Source organism: Hemicordylus capensis, chromosome 4 (assembly GCF_027244095.1).
Source record: "Hemicordylus capensis ecotype Gifberg chromosome 4, rHemCap1.1.pri, whole genome shotgun sequence".
Taxonomy (NCBI): Eukaryota; Metazoa; Chordata; class Lepidosauria; order Squamata; family Cordylidae; genus Hemicordylus; species Hemicordylus capensis.
The window spans coordinates 132940631-132961187 of NC_069660.1; the positions used below are offsets into that span (position 1 = coordinate 132940631).

At 41.8% G+C, this 20557-nt stretch overlaps 1 protein-coding gene across 4 annotated transcripts in view; it reads right to left on the reverse strand.

Moving 5' to 3' along the window:
* Window positions 1-1625: 1625 nt before the first annotated feature.
* COL11A1 (collagen type XI alpha 1 chain) overlaps window positions 1626-20557 on the reverse strand; it is a 382842-nt gene continuing 363910 nt past the window's right edge. For all 4 annotated transcript variants that reach the window (XM_053249173.1, XM_053249172.1, XM_053249174.1 and 1 more), the window contains 10 exons: window positions 19852-19905; window positions 19445-19552; window positions 18853-18906; window positions 18707-18742; window positions 18524-18577; window positions 16225-16474; window positions 13854-13966; window positions 10396-10464; window positions 5578-5811; window positions 1626-4413 (listed from right to left, as the gene is read on the reverse strand). In XM_053249173.1, the coding sequence (XP_053105148.1) occupies window positions 4267-4413; window positions 5578-5811; window positions 10396-10464; window positions 13854-13966; window positions 16225-16474; window positions 18524-18577; window positions 18707-18742; window positions 18853-18906; window positions 19445-19552; window positions 19852-19905 (1119 nt within the window). In that variant the 3' untranslated portion in view covers window positions 1626-4266. The remainder of the gene's footprint in view (window positions 4414-5577; window positions 5812-10395; window positions 10465-13853; window positions 13967-16224; window positions 16475-18523; window positions 18578-18706; window positions 18743-18852; window positions 18907-19444; window positions 19553-19851; window positions 19906-20557) is intronic.

Below are 20557 nucleotides of genomic sequence, written 5' to 3' on the forward strand. Positions count from 1 at the left end.
CTGTAACCAGGCCCCAAACTGGAGTATTGTTTAATCCTTAGAATATTGGTCTCAGTTGGGGTCTGGTTTACAATTTCAGAGCAATAAATGGAAATTAGAACATTACTAGTATGTTTGTAAGAGTGAGCATGAACCGACGCTCCTCATCCACAGGGGCTTCTTCACTTATAGTAGGGAGAAGCAACATCAACAAAAAAGGAACAGGAAAACCCCTGTGCATATGATGATCTGAAATGTATTCATTTCAGAACTGCTGGATCAAATCCAATTATACTGTAGCTACTAGTGACATAGCTACTTTAGTTTAAAATGGGAATCATGCATGTATTAATTATAATTACGAATAAGCACAGAATCTCAGCTGTGCCTGGACCAAAGTATCCTAATTCAGGGAGACCCTGCATATCTGGAGTTCCAAGGTATATATGAAGTCTTCAAGTATTTCTCCAATCATTTTAATGGAAAGAGCAGTTCCATATCAAGAGATAGATTTGTGTCTGGAGCCCTAGTCTCCATTAAAGTGAATACAGAATCTTGCTTTCACAGAAGCTTCAGGTGCACACTGGCATGCACGTGAGACTATAAATATGCTAATAAAAGATATATTAGGTAAAATAATAATAACATTAATGAATTTTCTCTGCAACACAATGGAAAATGTGGTTAGTAATAGTGAAAATATTAACTCCATTTATTGAGAAAAGGTTAAGGATTAAGTTCTGTCTGACTTTCAAAATAAGTTGTCGCAGAATTTAATACAGCTAGGATTTCTCAATAACCATAAGTTTCCTTATAGGGAACATGTAAGCCTGTTTTTATTGCCATTTACTCTTTCTGTAGGATCTCTGGATCATGGGACCTGATCTGAAAAGCAGGAGAGCATATGGCTATCTTCTGCAGACCAGTACATATCAATTATCACAAGGAAAGGAATCACAAACTGAGGACTGCTTCACAAAAGACAAACGTTCTACTTGGAAGTGACTTCTGGGTAGAAACTGGCATGTCTACAGTATGTACAGTCATGCACCTGTTATGTAAGTCCTGCAAGATATTGGCCTCAGGGGATGGAGCTGCTCTGGGAAGAGCATCTGCATACAGATGGTTCCAGGTTCCCTCCCTGGCATCTCCAAGATAGGGCGGAGAGAGACTCCTGACTGGGAGTCTTGGAGAAGCCACTGCTAGTCTGTGTAGACAATACTGAGCTAGGTGGACCAATGGTCTGACATGGTATATAGCAGCTTCCTATGTTCCTAGGCTACATGTATACATGGTTTGAAAGACTATGACTGGCTAGTAGGGCAAAATCTCATGTAAGCCACCTGCAGCCCCTTGGAGGAAGGGTGGAACAACAAATAAATCAATCAATAACCAAACAAGTTCTGAAGCTGATTTTTAAATTAGAATTCAAGTTTGAAAAATAGGAATTGAATTTGGAAATTTTACACTGCATTTTAAAAAAGTAATTTGTGTTGTAGTCATATTTATGAGTACTTCTGGTCTGTAGAAGTACTTAAGAAGATCTCTAGAATATCCATGGATATTCTAAAGCCAGAATATCAGTGTCACTGAATATTAACACAGGGGATAACATTTTCTGTATGTTTAAGAAACAGAGTGACCAGTCCAGGTAGACAAGGCTTGATTTTATTAATAAAAAGTATATTTTTCCTCTTTGAGGTGACAGTTACAAACTTTGGTTTTAAAAACGGAATTCTGAACAGCATCTTTTGACCTTAAAATCTGTTTTACATAGAAATTGTTTGCATGCTTAAAAGAAACAGCTGGAAATGAGCTAGTGGAATCTGATATCACTTAATTTAAACAAATTTATAGACGAAATGGTAACAAACATTTATTTTTCAAGTCTTACATATATTATGAAAAATAAGTACATTGGGTAACATCCAGAGATGTCTACCACTAGCAGTAATGCTGTTGCGCAAAGAGGACCTTGCACAAGGTCATTAGGTGGAGGAGGTCTCCTTTGCTCCAGCATTGTTCTTGTGCTAGCGTTAAGATGGTGCAATAGATGGCAGTATGTCTTTCGGAAGCTCTTCTAATGCTAGTGGCTCTTCCTCCAACAGTTACACAAGAACTGTTGCCACAACTCCTTCTGCAAGCATTATTGTGGATGCTCCCCAGAAGGGTTTGTGGTGTTAAGTTAATATCTATGTCTGACTACCTAGGGGGAAAAAATGTCTTGAGACAACGCCAAACAAACCACTTAGAAAAAAAATTGGATTGCAAATTGTAACTGTATGAGCCCAGAAATAAACTCCATGGGTAGCAGTTTCCTTATGGGTTGCTTGGCAACTAGGCAGAATCACATGACCTAGACATATTCAAGCCAGCAAAGGCAATCCATGAGCAGAAACAGGTTTCCACTCTTGTAATTCTTGTACTGGTGGAGCAAATAGATTCTCGGAATACAGATCCAAAACTTAGGGTGTACCCAGGGGGTTCTCCTGCACTGCACACACACCGACTAGATGAGCAGTGCAGTCATTTCTGACAAGATTTAATACTGGTTATCTGACAACTTCTTTGAGTTGCCAGATAAGAACTGCTTGACCTGATCTAGTGCTTTTAACAGGAGCTTGGTTTGCAGAAATTTTCAGGCAAAGCTTTTCAGGGCATGCTAATGTCTGTCTATTAAGCTGATGTTAAAGGCACAGTTGTAAGGGCTGCCTCAAAAGCTGGCAACCTAAAGCTGCTTCAAAGCTGACAGCACTGATCATCTTTCCTTCAAGGGCAGCAGCAGGTGAAATAGCATTCTGTTTTGCTCAAACATCTCTTGATCAGAGCTAGAGACACCTGGTCTAAACCAAGTCTATTTGGCTTCAACCTGGAGTCACAGGAAGAAGAAGAAAAATCATATGGAACCTGGTACTTCTAGAATAGTTGGAGTCCAATTTAGGAAAGGAAATATTCACACATTTTAAGTACATCTGGCATAAATCCATTAGGAAACTTGATCTGACACAGTCCATAAATAAGAGTTTAGAATCCAGTTTTAATATATTTGCGGGTCAGTGAAGCACCATGATGATAACATTCAGATCAGATACAAAAAGGGATGACTGTGTGACTGATCATTAAAGGCCTTTGGACATCACCTAGGGGGCATGGGAACCATTGGAGTGTATGCTGTTCTGTGGTACTCTATGGTATTTCTACTTCCAATGGAAGATTCAGACCATGTTGGAGCACATTGTGATTCCTTCCTATATCAGCATTGTTCCAGCTTCAGGGAAGGAGCAACAGCACAGGCCTCTTCTACATGGCACAGACCTTCCAATATGACCAAAGTGGTGTGAGAGAGCTTATGTTGTTGCAATTCTCACGCCCTAAAGGTAATATCAGAAGGGCCCCCCATCACATCTCTTACGCATTTATTTTAACCATACATCCCCAAATATAAAACTTGCTTCTTTCAGGTATATATACACATTTCTTGAAATATCCTGGCATGAGAAAAGGAATATTAAAAGGTCTGAGGTACAGCACCATGGAAGAGCACCTCAACTGGCACTTTCCTTATTGGAATTCCTTGTCACAAAAGTAGTAACAGCAGAGAAGTGTGCTACTAACATGTTTCCAGTTTTGCCACCAGAGGTTTTATTGGTGACTTCAAATAACAGAGCTCTTGAACATCAATATATACAAAGGGATTTTTTATTATTAATTATTATTATTAATAATATTATTAATCAGAAAAAATATGGAATTGAATTCACTGGAAATTACAACTTTATTTTTCATAATACATACACAGTATTGACAACATAATTTTGAAATTATTTTAACATAACAGCCAGTTGAAAATCAGGGACACATGCAAGTTTTGGAAATGGACAAAGAAAGGACAGCATTGTACTGTACAGAGAATAATTACAGTTTATTAAACACATCTTCTTAGCACCTTTCATGTTTAATAGAAGGAGCACCATGACATTCAATTTTACAGCACCAAAAAAATGAAAGGGGTAGGTGGATTGGGGTGGGATGGTGGAGGATATTCAAAAAGTTAACCCTACGTTGCCTGTCGCTGCCACAGCATCCTTCATAATTTGCCAAATAAGTTTAAGTCATGTGATTCTTGTCCTATTAGGGCAGTGGGTGTTTTCTAAAGAAGACATACGTGCATGGTAAGACAGATTTTCTACGTCATCCTTATTCAAAACTTGCATGTGGCATCAAGTGGGTTGGTGGTGGCACCAAGGTGCATCTTTTCTTGGAGACAGCCTTCTCTTTGCTCGAAGCTTAACCAAGGAAACAGACTGGACCAATTTCAAATCCAAACTTCTGATTCTGGTCACCAAAGTCATTGATCATCACATCAACAATAGGCACTTGGTTGATCTTTGGAGTACTGATTTCAATAACGGTCTTTCCATAGCCTTTTCTTGACTGTAAAAAAGCAAAATTAAATGATGGGGTTGTTCTATGTAGCAAACATCTATAATCTCCTGTAGGTTTTCTGAAATTAAGTAGGTTTTGAATTGTACGTAAAGAGGCCCGTAATTTGACTTGGTAATTGTTCCTGACAAGAACCAACACCAAGAATGTAAGTAGTTACCATCTGGAGAAGTGGCACAACAGCAACTGGTTAACTCAAAAATAGCTGTGAATTCTAGGGCCAAAATACATTAACAATGTGCTTGGCCCTTATATGCTTAGTGGTTGTTGCTGTTGTTTTGACTCGGTAGTGGTCACAGAGGCCCCAAATCTGGATGGGGACTGCATTCTAGGGAAGGAGGGTTTAATCACTGGGGCAGGATGACAATGGCTAAGTGGGGAGGAGTGAAACAAGGGGATTCTTGCACTAGTGGACAGGGAAATTCAGGTAGGGACCTATGTAAATAGAAATGGTTTCTAAGTAATTGTGTTAAGACCCAGATTACCATAAGGATGGCAAGGAGAAGCAATGGCATGACAGAAATAAACCTGTGGCATGGAACATGCTGAGGATTCTTGGGGTTGAATGGGTAATGACTCAATATTTGTGAACCTTTTCAGGCAACCTTACTTTAATACCATTCAAACCCTATCAGATTTCAGTGCCACTTCAAAAGCTCATCGGATATGAAGCAGAGATACAAGATATTTTTAAAAGCTTTGGCACTGCCTTCACTTCCACTCTCTGTTTTAGAGTGAAATTATATTAAGATGGGGGAGGGAAGGGGGAGCCTTCCATTTGCAGGATTATTGTTATTCATCTTTTCTTCAGCACATTGTAGTGTACAAATGCTTTGCAATTACCATCTCACATCTCTCAGTACTCTTCCTCCAGTGACTTCCTTTGTCAGTACATTTATAACAGCCCATTGACATTGCCTGATGATTTCTGTCTTTGCTTTGCCTTAAGTTATGGCTAACATTGTTTTCCTTCTGAAGTCTAAAGAGTTTAATTTTTAAAAGGGAACCAAGAATATGCAGTAAAAAACAAACTTCAAAAATGAAAGGACATGTATAAAAAAGACCTTTGGAGAATGGCATTAAGCTGAGTTCATTTGATTACTAAGCTCGCCTGCCATCTTAAAGCAGAAAAGAATATCTTGGGTTTATACTTACTGCACAGCCATCGTGAAGAGCTTTGATGTAAGGATTGTTGTCATAAGACATCTCTTCATCATTGGCGCCTAAGAACCTCAGTGCTTTGTCATAGCTGTCAGAAGACGCATCATGCCATGCCACTGACTGATGACAGTTGTAAGTGAAGTTCTGCTGGGCGGAGGCACTCAGTAGTTTAAGGAATGTCATTTGGACCATATTAATGGCATTGCCTTCAGCATCCACGTAGGAAAGCTGAAGAAGTTAAAAAAACAAAACAAATAAACAAACCGCAAACAGGCACATAAACACGTGGTTGTTTCTTCTTTTAAAGTGCAAAACAAGATTATATTTGACACAAAAGCACATTAACTGGCCTCCCCATAAATCAGCTGACATACGCCAGTTTGTTGTCTCATTAAGGAGCCAGTCAAGCTATGAATCAGTAAATAGATTTTCTTTATGCAGCACTGCATGATTATGCATTTGGGCAGCCTGTTATTGTCAGAGGCTGAAAAGCCTCCTAAAATGTGTACTGTAACCTTGCATGGAAAGAAAAAGTCTTCTGAGACACAACTGCAGTTATTGTAACTGTCTGGTCTGGTTCAAATGTTTGCCTTGGGTTGAAGGTTCAAGTCTGGAGTTGAAGGTACACAAAGAGGTGTACAGTCACCTCTGTCACATTCATAACATATGCAGGCACTCAGTTTGGTTTTCCGTGCATTGAGCCTCAGTGACACCTCTTATTTATTATTTATTAATTATTAAAACTTTTATACCGCCCCTCCAAAAGGCTCAGGGCGGTTTACATTAAAAACATCTTGCATTATAAGCCTGTTGGATGGAGTGTGTATACCTATTCCCACACTACAAGAACAGTATCTCAGCTTGAACAAACTTCAGAAATGGGTCCATGACAGGTGCACTAATAAACTGCGAGTGATTCCAAGTCACATGGAATGGGCCATGGTCACATCATTCCAGTCGGTCATGGGCAAGGGAGGATAAGCAGGGATCAGTTCAAAGGCAGTCAGCTCTATATCTAACCTAGGAATATTTTGCTAATGTTTGCAGCATACGCAGGGCACAAAAGACAACGTTAATGGTCTGTTTGGCCATCTGTCTATTTGCTACCTCGTGGTGATTTTTCCACTTCAAAAATGTTCACCATAAGTTCTGTATTACTTTGGGTCCACCAATTTAGTACAGCATTTGCTTCTGCAGCTATTGATGGGATTGATGAAGCTAGGGCTAATGAGTTGTTTAAATCCACAGGACAACATGGCAATTAAACTTTCCCCTGCCTGTGTGGGGATTGACACATTCAGGAAAGGCACGTGGGACAGTCTCCAAAGGAATCTTCCACTTTGAAATGTACATTGGTAAGTTGAATGCTTGAATGTGTTGCCCTCAAAATCTCCTTGCAAGTAGAAAGGAGCGTAACAGAGAATATTTGAATGTGTCCTCTCTAAACCTCCATGCATGCAGAAAGGTAGCATAGTAGAAGGAAAACTTATTAAAAAATGTTTATTCATTATAACTATCCGGCCTTTCCCTTATTAAATATATTTATATTTTGTTTTACTGTATGCTCTAGGCAGTATAGAGTAAAACAAAAACCAGTTTAGACTATCTAAAAGGCACTTTTACACCATCACTTAAAACAGTCAATGAGGCTCTTCTCATGATTAGTGAGAAGAGCCTGGATGGGGTTTGCAGGGAGAGCGGGCTAAGTCAGTTTGCTATGGGTGGTTGAACCGGCCGCCCACACGACTGCCAGCTCTGTTATGGAGCTGGCGGGGGCTGGGGGGGGGATCAGGGGCTGCGTAGCCCCCAGAAGCTCCAGGATGCCCTGCGCGAGTGTGCAGAGCATGCTGGAGAGACCCCTGAGCCGGGAGGCTGCTTTTCAGCCTCCTGGTCAGGGGTCTACTTGTGAGTTGCTGCAGTGTGGAGCCGACACGCAGCAACTCACAATCGGAAAGCCCGGGCTAGCGGAGCGCTCACTCCGCTAACGTGGACTTAGGGCAGGGGTACATTAGCGAGTGACCTGCTTAAGAACCTCCGCTAGCCCCATTTTCTCCCATCGTGTTAACAGCCTCAATATAAAACATCAAGCATCAAGTAGGTTGAAAGTATGCTGAAATAATATTTTTTAACACAATGGTGAAAGAATTAATAGAGAGTGAGCAAGAGAAACCTCCCACAGGGCAGAGTTCCAGAGTGTGGGTACGACCAAGAGGTGTTTTTCAGGCAGGGAGATTTTGAGGTGCAAACAAATAATGCTGTGATTCCGGGTATGAGAATCAAAAAGTGGGGAACATGCAACTTTGTTTTCAGTACTTTGCCAAAGCTCATTCAACTATACAAGTGGAAGGATGGGAAGAAATGTTAAAAATAATTTAATTTTGAGGATCCTTTTAGTTTTACTAGCTTACTGTTCTCCCTGTAGCACAGTAAAGCTATCTGTTGTAAAATACTGCTGTTCTTTGCGAGGCTCCTAGATTAGTACTTTAAATCAACTGCAAATTGCATGCATATAGCTTTAACTAAAATAACATCTGAAAAACTGATCTTGAAAATAAGATTTTTTGTATGAACTAAAGAACTTTTGCTGGCTCTACATTTTGAGTACCTATAGTGGCAATGCCTTCTAACAAGTCATCCAGCAAAAGCATCATGAAAATAGGGAAGTGTTGAAATGCGATTCGGCATCTGAATCATGGGCACATCTCTTTAAAACTGAGGGCTTACATGGCCCCTTTAACACGGAGGGGAGCAGGCACATACCTGTTCCTCTTCTGACTGCTATAATCTCAGCACTCCCCCCAGCTGTGCCGGAAGGGTGTCTCCCAGCTGCCCTTGTCCAACGCTGTCATGCACATGGCTTCTGCGCATGTGTGGAGGCCATGTGCATGCCGGTGTCACAAAGGGGCAGCTGGGAGATGCCATGCCAGCATGCGGGCATAGCTGGGGGGAGCACCAGGATTACGGCAATGGTGACAATCTGAAGAGGAGTAGGTATAGAACTGCTGCCTTTCATGTTAAAGAGGCTATGTAAGCCCTCAGTTTTAAAGGGATGTGCCCGTGAATTCGGTTGCCGAATCACATTCCGGGCACATCCCTACATGAAAATAGTCTTTAGCTGAATGCCTATTTGAAATGTAATCAGATCTCGTAATCTTGAAATGTAATCATATCTCTTCAAATATTGAGAAAACCAAGGAAAAATGTCTCACCTAAAATAAACAGTTGCTTTTTTGTTGGGTTTAAGATGAAAACTATTTTCTGGCAATAAAATGTTGGCACAGTGGGGAAATGCTTGACTAACAAGCAGAAGGTTGTCGGTTCGAATCCCTACTGGTATGTTTCCCCAGACTATGGGAAACACCTATATCAGGCAGCAGCGATATAGGAAGATGCTGAAAGGCTCATACTGCGTGGGAGGAGGCCATGGTAAACCCATCCTGTATTCTGTCAAAGAAAACCACAGGGCTCTGTGGGTGACAGGAGTCGAAATCAACTTGATGGCACACTTTACCTTTACCTAGCTTCCCAATACTATGAACTCTACCTTAAAAAAAATAGGAATCCTTCTGTCTCAGCAACTCAGTTTTGTATACAGAGTTGGCCATTAAATTTAGTATTTATTTCCTGTGTCAGAAACAAACTTTGAATGCATCTGTGTAGTTTTGAGGAAAATAGGGATGATCAGACATAGAGATTTTATTAATTGTTTGAGTCATGGGCCATCAAAATAAAAAGCTGTATCAATGTAATACCATAAAAATGCAATACATAATACTGCAGCCCAGATCTTCTTCATACATTCAGTAGCCCCCATGAAATCACCTTTAGGATGTGGCTACCACTGGGGTTGCAGACATATACTACCCAAGTGAAGGTGTTGGTTCATACAACAGTCCATCCTCTTGATACCAGCCACGTTGCAAAGCCAGGAGGTGACAACATGCTCCTGAAGGCAATCACCTGGAGACTCCTCAGATGTATACATTGTGAGTGATGGAAAAGTGTACAGGAGTAGAAGTATCAGGAGTATATACTGCAAACTCCTGCATGGACCCAACAAATGTAAGAGGCCCTTTCTACTCCTGTGTTCCACTGCCAATGGGAACACCTTCTTAATTTACCAATTATGTGTCAAGGATTTTCAGAGAAGCATTCTCAGTGGCCATCCCTCAGCTGTGGAATGCATTATGGGATATTCAGTGGTAGAGAGCATAGATTGTATGCAGAAAGACCAAGATTCAATTCCTGGCATCTCAAGGTGGGGTTGGAAAAGGCTCCCACATTAAATCTGGAGAGATGCTGCAGTGCCACAACACACAGAGCAGACAATACTTGGCTAAGTGAAGGAATGTCCTGACTCAGTATAAGGTTGTTCCATATGTTCATAAGCCTACATCTAAAGATCTGTCGCCTTCCCCAAGCCCTTGAGATGGAAGTAGCTAACTAAATAACTAAAATGAGCAAAAGAAGAAGCCCTCCCAAACACAAGGGCACTTTGTACATACTTTTGATCTAAGCATTGCAGGAGCAGAAGAAAGCTGCACACATATGCCTATATCTGTAGATTCAGAGTACCTTTAAAAAAAACACACCCCTCCTCCTATGCAGGATCCAAACAGGGGAACACGCAGTTTTAAAAGGATGAATGCTACTATACTGTTGGTGTGGCATGGTGTCTCTTGGAGAGTACCTGAAAGAGCAGACCTACATGCAGAAACCTGTTTCTACACACTGGCTGACTTTGCTGGTTCTGGATTCTTGAGTCTGCACCATGTTGCATATTAATACCAAAATAAAGAAATGCTAATTTACCAGCTTGCCTCTCTTAAATTCACTAAACCAGGTTCCTGGATTTTCCTTTGGCCATGATGAAATCCTTACCTGTGAGAGAGGAAGAGAGAAGCCGAGTGTTAATTATGCAGGTAAGAAATGATTGGGAATTCACAAAGTTTTACATAAACACTGCTAAATTAATCTCCTTTAAACAAAGAGCCTGGGCTTTCTGCCTAGTTCTAATCATATTTGGAGTTGTACAGAGGGAAATTTGTATCCAATTCTCAGATTACATATTAAATAACCAGATACATTAATTGGATTGTCTAGGCTGATCTGTGGGAGTGCATGTTTTGCCTTTTGGCAGAGGGTTGGCCCAGATGGCATTTTGCTCCCTTCAACATCTAGCCTATTATTCTAACTGAATCAGGGTGATTGTCCTGTAAATTTGACAAATCACAACTTGTGAAGGTGCATGTATCACAGCTCTACTGTCTACACCTGGTCAGTGGAATGGAAGATGGCCTGGAAACTGGCCAATAGCCTAACAGTGTGTGTGTGTGTGTGCTTCTATCAAAAGCATGTGAGCAGTGCTAGTCTCCCTGTTTTCTAAGCACACGTGCTTTGCACAAGTGTGATGATTTTTGCTGCTCTCCCCTTGTTCCAGAAACACAATCTTTGACAGTGCAAACACATCCCTGAGGGCTGCGCAAGTCAAAGAGTGCTTCTGGAGCAAAGGTTGTGTGGCAAAACTTTTCACACTCTAGTGCAGGGCTTCTCAACCTGTGGGTCCCCAGATATAATTAGACTTCAACTCCCATAATTCCCAACCAAAGGCCACTGGGGCTGGGGATTATGGGAGCTGAAGTCCAATAACATCTGGGGACCCACACGTTGAGAAGCCCTGCTCTAGTGCAAGAACTCCCACACTTAAGCAGCGGGGAGGTTAGTGTTGCACAGATGCTTTTGTTAGCAGCACACATGCCAAGTTAGTCAGGATGTGAGCCATTGAGGCAGGTCTCATGAGCAGTGAGACCCGCTTTTGCGGGGAGAGTGGGCTAAGCCTGCTCTCCCCGCACACAATCCCGGCGGGAGCCCTGGGCGGCTGGATCCTGATCGGCCGCCCACACGATTGCTGGCTCCGTGACAGAGCTGGTGAGGGCTGGGGAACTTGGGGCCCGCGTGGCCCCCGGAAGCTCCAGTAGAGAGCTGGGGAGACCCCCAGAGCCAGGAGGTGGCTTTTTGCCTCCTCTCTGGGGGTCTCCTTGTGAGTAGCCATGGTGCGGAGCCGCGCCGCGGCTACTCACAATCGGAAAGCCCTGGTTTGCGGAGCACTCGCTCTGCAAACCTGGGCTAAGGGGAGGGCTAAAAAAGTGGGCTAGCTGCTTGTAAGCCACCGGGCTCACCTGCAAGCCCGGTGGTTTACATGATCAGCCAAAATCGGGCTAGGCTCTCCTAGCCCGATTTTGGCTGATCGTGAGAATAGCCCCGTTGTCTGTTTCCAGCTTCAGTTTCCCAATATATTTTTAAAATTGTGCTCACTGAATCATTGTATGAATGGGAACAAATTAATCCATCCAAATCTGGATCGGGCCTCTGTTTCCTTGTTTGAAAAATGAGAATAAATGTCCTGTATTTCAACTTCATACAAAAACATCAGAGAAGGTGAGCGGCTTACACTTGAGTTGTCACCACATTTCATCTAAAACAGGTGACCACATGCTCCTGAAGCAATCACTTGGGGACCCTTCAGATGTATACTCTAAGTGATGCAAAATTACTCAGGGAGTTTAATGCACCCTTAGGCTGACTATAAATTCTGCTTCAAGCAAAATCCAAGACAAAAAGTCTTGCAAGTTCTTAAATAGCTATCTTGGTTCCTGGTTTGTTTGTTTTTAGAAACCCAAGTTTTCCAAGCACAATTCAAAATGTTGGGGGTTACCTTTAAACCCATAAATAACTGGGAATTTAAAGGACCTCCACGATCATTCTGTGATGCTCTTCCTCCAAGTTCCCCACTTCTGAGTTGGTGACCAGAGAGGACATCCTCAGCTGTAGTGCTTCTCTATGGAATTTTCTACACAGGGGAGCTTTCTTAGTACTGAACCTGATGTATTCCCAATTCTAGGCAAAACCCTTTTCATTTGCCCAGGCCTTCCAGCACATCACACAGCTGCTTTAAACCCAATAGACTCTGTGATTTTTCTGCTTCTCCTACTGATCTATATTTCCAGTTTGAATTTAATTTTCTGGATGTCTAGCTTTATTATTTTGTATCTTGATGATTTGTAAGCCATCATGGGAGTTATTCAAATGTAAGGATAGCATATACTTCTATTTTATTTTTAAACTAAATTATTAATGAATACATACATACATTTGAAAACGGTCTGGTTAAAGAAAAACAGCGGTGGGAAACTTCAAGAGTGTCAATAAGACTAAGAGACATTTCTCAGCAGGGGACTGCACATTTCTAGCTCAATGATAATTGCCTTATCTTTACTACTAATGGATACTGATTTTATGCTGCTTTTATTGTCTTGTCTTCCCTGCTCCCCCTGCCCCCAACTCCTGGGCATTACAATCTGGCAAGGGTACTGAGAATGCTTTGGCACACATCAGTAGAGTTTCCCCACTGTAGAAACAGAATTCCCAGGGTTCCCTGGGAAGAATGAATGGTTAACAGGCAACTAATTGTATGAAAACATGGAGAAGAGTGTGCATTTGAATATGTATCCAATTCAAAGCAACACAGTATGAATAAGCTACATCCTCAGTTGAATGTTTATCTGATTTACAGCCACAGTTCCCGGTCCAGCAAGTCACATATGCAGAAGGTTGCTTATATGCAGGGATCCCCCATAACTGCATTTGGACCTAAGCCCAATACACCATGGACATGCATACCCAATGTAACTGTAGCTCTGCTCTGCACAGCTTCAGCCCTTAAGCTGTTATTGGAGTAAACTCCATCATCCTCACCCTCTGTGGTCAGTGATAAATGGGAGTTGTAGGCCAACATCTGCAGGAGGGCCAGTTGTGTAGCCCTGCAGTAGAATGACCAGATTTAGCAGCAGGAGTGGCTGTGAGAAGGGCAACAGTTCACATACGCACATGAAAATGACTTCACAAAGTGTTAAGAAAAAGAGGAAAGGTGGGGAGGGGGGAACCCACATTTCACTTGTCAGGACTTCGCCTTCATTAAAAATTGCTGCCCAACTGTAGCATGGAAAAGAAATGTTGCTAGCGAGCAGGTGCAGCAAGCAAACATCTGCATAACTGAGCATTTGAGTTGAACTTGGGAAGGCATTATGATCTTTGTTAAGGTTCTTTCATTTCAGTGCCTTGTTCAAGTTTATGTAAATGCAATGGAGGAATTGTCTTGCGAGAAAAGGCACATGAATGAAAATGTGACAGTGTTTTTCTGTTTTAGTCACAATCTTGAAGCAACACAGCAGGAACCATCAACAGTGAGCACAATAAAGACTGGTACTTACTCCTTCTGACTTCTTATCTGGATAGATGCAAGTTTCCCCGCCTGCTGTGAAATTACAGTAGACTTTGAAAGAGTCCCCAGAACAGCCCTGGTTAGGATCAATCCAATACTCCCCTAGAAGGAATAAGAAAGCATTACTTTAAAGAATTAATTTGGTGGATTCTCAGGCTTTACTGCCATTTACATGAGGTTGTGAAAATTTTAATGATTACATTAGACTTTTGTATCTTTACAAAGAATAACATATTCTCAATGCTCTTTTTTTGTTTCAACATATAGTACAGTAGGGATGTGCAAAAGCTTTTGAGCTCAGAATGTTCTGAGCCCGAAATGGGCCATTTCGGAGTGGTTGTTTCAAATGAATGGCCTGTTTTGAGCTCGGAACGGAACAACCCCGTTCCGACTCTGAACGTTTTGAGTACTCCAATAGCCATTTTGGAAGGCTGTTTTTCTGGGGAGAGCACTCCATTAACCTCATTTTTTTGCTTGTGTGACGACACGGTGCATGGCGACATATGAGTGGACCCCCGGCCGGGAGGCTGCAGCCAGCCTCCCAGCCTCGGGGGTCTATCCAGAATGCCCCGTGCACTTGTGGGGTCATCCTAGAACTTCTGGTGGCCGGGCAGTTCCCGATCCCTGAAACCTCCACCAGCTCCATGATGGAGGAGACTAAGCAGACCTGCCAGAAGCAGTTCTCACTGATCATGAGAAGAGCTTCCCTGTTTCTTTTTGAATACCACAGCCTTTTTTGTATTGCTCTAATATCGCTACTGTGAAACCACATAAATATCTCTCTATATAATTTTCCTAAACATATCCGTCACTAATCCCATGTGTGGCAACTCTTGCAAGAGCAGCTGCCTGGGGGATAGCGACGAGGACGGGGAGACAATGGTGGTGGCAGCCAGTCGGCAGGAGGAGGCAGTGGTGGAGGTGGGCCAGGCCGACCCAGCCACCAGGAGGAGGCAGCTGTGATCGGGAGTGGGCAGGAGGAGGTGGAGGACTGGCTTTCCAGCTGGCCTGCAAGCCAGAAACCATGGGGTGGGTGGGGGGAGAGGAAGCAGCCCCCCCCCGGCCGGCACACCAGAAATTGCAGGGGTGCGAGGAGAAGCAGGCAGGTGGAAGCAGTCAGCTGGCCAAAAAGCTGGGCATGCCGGCGTGGTGGTGGGGGAGAACAGCGGCGGTGGGTGGGCCGGCCAGAGGCGCAGATGCTCTGCACCCGGCCCAGCTAGTTAGTGATTAACTCCTATATACATGTGAAGATATTTCCCAGGCTACCCTAGGCCCTCATGCTTTTGGTGTATGATCTACTATTTTTAGTATTTTTAGTCCTTTTAGTATTAATATGTGCTATTTTATATGTAATCACTTTTTATCTACTCTCACTTTTAACGTGTAATCACCCTTATACTTTATGATAGTCTGTGACCGTAATAAAGATTGATTGATTGATTGATTTGATTGATTGATTGATTGAAATGCAGGCTACTCAGCAGAAGAGCGCTGGGGTTGAGACTGATCCCACCAGTTCTCAGTACTCAGGTACTGAGTCCCTGGGTTCTCAGGTAGTCCAGGGTACCAGGGCTAGTGCTGCCCTACCCGGGTAGGGCTGATCATGAGAATCAGTGACTGACATACTGCACAACGTTGTGTGAACCTTATAACATTGCAGTCTCACTGCAAATGGAGTTGCTTGTTAATGAAGCCCGCCATCTGCGTAATTTTTACACTTGTGCAACTACACTCTTATGCAACAGCGAGGATGCAACATTACAATGCACACGTAATATTGTGCAATATGCCAGCCAGTAGAATACAGTGGAACACAATAGAATAATTGTTGAAACACAGTAAATGCTATGTTTCAATCCTGGCTTAGTCAGCCCTTTTGTGGAAAGAACATGGCTTTGCTGAAACTGCATAGAAAATGCAATGTCCTGGAGCCAGCAAAATGGCCGACTGTGCTGGAATAGTATCGGTGTTATAGGGTGGAGCCTCAGCTCAGTGACCGAACACATGCTAGTTTACCAGTCACAGTACTTTGAAGCAGCTTTGTTGCACAACAGGGATATAAAGTAGTTCTCATTCTTCAACGAACAATATTTTATAACTGTAAATATTGCATTTCCCCCCTTAAACAGGCTAACAGTTTTCCCAGACCCAAACTTTCTTCAGTTGGTGTTAAAGTACCAAGATTTATAAAGGGCTTTACGCGTCTCTATTTTAACCTGCATGAATGGATTTAACAAGCATTTTATTTAGTTCTTTTTAGAGACTACATTAACCATATAACTAGAATAAATGACCTGACATTATAGCTTAGCAAATCACAACTTCACTGTATTTGCCTTTGACATCTAACATTAGCATACCATCTGGGAAGTCTGGGTGACAGAGTTGTAGATCCTTGCATGTTCGGGCTGGGTTGTTCTGAGTTCCCATTGGGTATTTCATATGTTCAATGTCCTGCTTCAGAGAGTTAAGTGAGCCAAAGATCTCTTCCATGCCATCAGTGTAGTCAATGATAGTATCAGGTGCATCACCTAACATGGCATCTGAAGATCTTCTGGTCTTTTTGGGTGACTGGATCGGCAAAGGTTGAATCACCTCACCTGGAGGGCCCTGGGGAAAATAAAACCAATGACCTTTTTCTTTCTCTCTCTTAAGTCACACAAATAAAAAGAAAGGTTGGGTAGTGAGCCTGACAGTTTCTCTAAGCACCCACCTGGGCCCAGGGCAGGAAAACAAAAGTCATATGAAAAGCAGAGTATTGCATAAAGATATCAATTACACAAGTTTACATTAAAAATATAAAAAGCTACACATTGAAATATATACAATATATGCTTGCCCAAACAGAAATGTCTTACATTGCCTTGAGGCCCAGCTGAACCATAAGCAGAAGACCATTTGAGAGTGGAGAGGAACCACCAATTATGCCTTTCTATAAAATTTGCTCTTTTTTTAAGTCATTGCACATACAGTACACTTAGGGGCATCTGACATTTATTTCAAAGTTCACAAGAGGAGATAAAGCCAATTCTAAGATATATAGGGTCTATTTTACGTACCAGCTGTGACCCCAAGGACAAAACAGACAATGCATTAACCACATAATCATCTCTCTTAGGTCCCCCCCCCACCTCTTAGGCCACCACAGGGTGAGGGGATAAGGGTTGGAGCCACTGTGTGTGGGGAGGGACAGACTCCCAGTTTCAGCTCAAGCCATTTTCCTACCCAAAGTTGACCTCTGAAGCTGCTATTTGCTTCTAATGGTGGCACTGTAACCAAGGTCACCTTTGCAGACAAACAGCAGCTCCCTCAGGGCGGAGGATGGGTCAGACCTCCCCAATACCCCAGGGTCCCAATCTGGATTGCCTTGCCCTCCCAGTGACCATTTCTAAAGAGAGAAAAAAGGAAGTCATTATTTGTGGAACAAATGGAGCCTACTTTCCGCTTCTTTTGGCCAGAAGCTGGGAGATTGGCAAGTGTGATTGTTAAGTATCACTGTGTTGCTTTACTTAGAAGTGTGTATTTCAAGGAGATCTGATAAAATATAACCTATGCTGAAAAGCAGTTATTGACAGATTTCCTATTGCTATTGATCATATGAAGAATAAACACTGATAATTGTCAAAAACAAAAATAAAACTCAACAGTTCCTAATTCTGAAGCAAAACTTTGACAATTGCCTACTGTTTCATATATTCATATTCATATTTCAAGAGCCCCTGGTGGCGCAGTGGTAAAAACTGCCACCCTGTAACCAGAAGGTTACAAGTTCGATCCTGACCAGGGGCTCAAGGTTGACTCAGCCTTCTGTCCTTCCGAGGTCGGTAAAATGAGTACCCAGAATGTTGGGGGCAATATGCTAAAATCATTGTAAACCGCTTAGAGAGCTTCGGCTATAGAGCGGTATATAAATGTAAGTGCTATTGCTAGTGCTATATATATCTCAAGTTCTATGTCCTCTACCCTAAAACAACTAAAATTGGCAATCCAGCCTGTGCACCAAAAGAAGATGGATGCAGACTTGTTTGAATTAGGCACATGGAGCAAATCTGCATACCTCCCCTTGTTTTTCATAATTTATCCTGCATTTTTTACATGGGGAAGAGCAAGGTGCTCCATTACTCACTGATGCCCCACTCTCAATCCTTAAAATCGTATTCATCTACTCCTCTAGCTTCTGAGATTTCAGCAAATGTAACCTACACATTTTCTATCATTTATGTGCAACCATAAGGGCTTGAAACTTTTTTTTTTTTAAACACAAAAATAATGAAAGCAGATATTCTTGAGAAGCAAGTCCGGTATCACTTTCGCCGTTTTTCTGTGCTCTCACAGCATCACAAGATAAGCACGGCCACATTTACGTCCATTCTGTCATATATGTATTATTGTACTTTTCAAAATCATCCAGGGAATAGTTTTTAACGTAATAATATTTTCATTTCTTGTTATAACATTTCAAAAATTCCGATTTCAGCTTGCTATACAAAACTTCGGGTGCCATCCACATCCCACTGAGCCAAATCTTCCCATTCATGTTTAAAGCATGGTTGTACCCATTATCTTTAGTACAGTGTGGATAACATCCATTATGTATGAAGCAGTGCTCATATCTTTATATATGGATATATAAATATCCATAGTAGTAGTTATACTTACAGGAGGTCCAGGAGGTCCTGGTAAACCACCATCTCCTTTCTGACCACCAGGACCCTACAAAGTAGTACAAGAAATACCGCATTAGCAGCTTTAAGGGGGGAAAAATCAATTGTAATTTCAAATGTAACAATAAATGTAATAATAATGGAAAAGGAAGATTAGTTTCGCAATGAGGTTACTTACTGTTGAACCTTTAGAACCTTTTGGACCTTGAGGGCCCTAAAAGAAGATAACACAGAGATATAGTTAGACAACGTTGCATTTATGAAATGGTGCAAATGACAACACTGATTTTTGTGGGATGAGGCACATTAGTTCTAGGTACTCACAGGTAAACCTGGGGGGCCAGGAGGACCAAGTGGACCAGCAGGACCAGGAATTCCCTTGGGGAAAAAATGCGTACAAGGTCAGTTATTCTGGCCACTCTCTGCTTTCTATACCAAAACTTGTAAGATCTTATTCACTTGGTGCTATGTCCCAGCTAATGCAAATAAGAATGCTAGTTCGGTCAAGCAAAGAATGCAAATTCTACAAAATCTTGGAAAATATGTTCCAACTATCCAGAGATAATAGGGACAAAGCTTTAATGATTTATACCCATACGGTCTGTTTGTTAACCAATTTATAGAGCCATGTTAAAAAACATACCGAGAGAAAGCTAGAAAGTGGCCCATTATTTATTGCTTACTGGAATAAAATGAAGCTGTTGAAGGGATCCACTATTATAGATGCTTAAATTTAACAGAGGATAAATTTGCTCCAAATAAATAAATAAATAAATTTATTTGCTTTCACATTGAAACAGACCTTTAGAATACAAAGTCCAACAGGTCTAGACCTATGCACGATTAATATACAAATTTGGAGAAAGGCTGGACAGGAATGGAATCAAGCTAGTAAAAAATGCTTCATTTTACTAACTGCATCTCCTTTTGATCCAGTAGATCCCTGAGGGCCAGGCAAGCCCCTATCACCCTTTTCTCCCTGTTCTCCTGGAGGTCCAATCAGGCCAATCAAACCAGGATGTCCCTAGGAAGTACACAAAATAGAAAGTACACAAAATAGAGGAGTATGGGTTAAATAGTAAACTTGAAAAATATATTATCAAGTTCAAACAATAGGTTTTATTTATGGTAATTTTAATTTGTTTATGTTTGGACTGTAAACCACCCTGAGATTTTATATAGAGTGGCATATAAATGTGACAAACAAACCAATTTGAAAGCACATTATGTTAAATAATAATTGTATTACAAGAGGGTGAGGGATAACATTAGTTTTTGCAAGGGCTTTTATACATCAAGTACATTACATACAGAATGTCATACCTTTTCACCCTTGGAACCTGGATCACCCTTCAGTCCAGGCAAGCCAGGTGGACCCTAGAGTAACCAAGGGAAAATAATGTTAAATGTAGACAAAGCTGCCATTTGTAGTTCTTGATATTTACCTGAAGCACTAAAAGATTCTGCAGGTGCAGACATAATCACATCTCCCAGCATCCAAATGGGTGATCTCAGGCCATGAACCACAGGGCAAAAGGTGACCTTTAAGAATATGCTCTTACAATGAACTTTCCTGAGTAGTTCATTGCACTAATAGTAGACATGGTATTGAATCCATTTTACATGGCATATAAAGTTTCTCCGGTAGTAGCGAGGAGGCTCACTGATGTATGAGCCATTTAAACCAGTTTTCTGATGCTTTTTAAAAAGTTTTATTTTCCTTATGGGAAAATAAACCCCACCTCACCCCAACCTCTATCCATCAAGCGAAAGCTACTTATGGAAACAGGCTTGCATGCCTAGATAATTCTTTTAGACTGGTCCTATCGATGCAATGGCAACAAAAATGCCTTGTAGGGGGAAAACCCTTACATCCAGCACCAATGCCGTTTTCCCAAACCATTATAGCAACAACATATGATTGCCACTACCCCCCTTGAAAATTCTGACCATCTGTGGGGTATGGTAGATGCTACTCCCCTGGTACCCCCAAGCATGTGATCAGAGCTGTCACAGATGACAGCATATA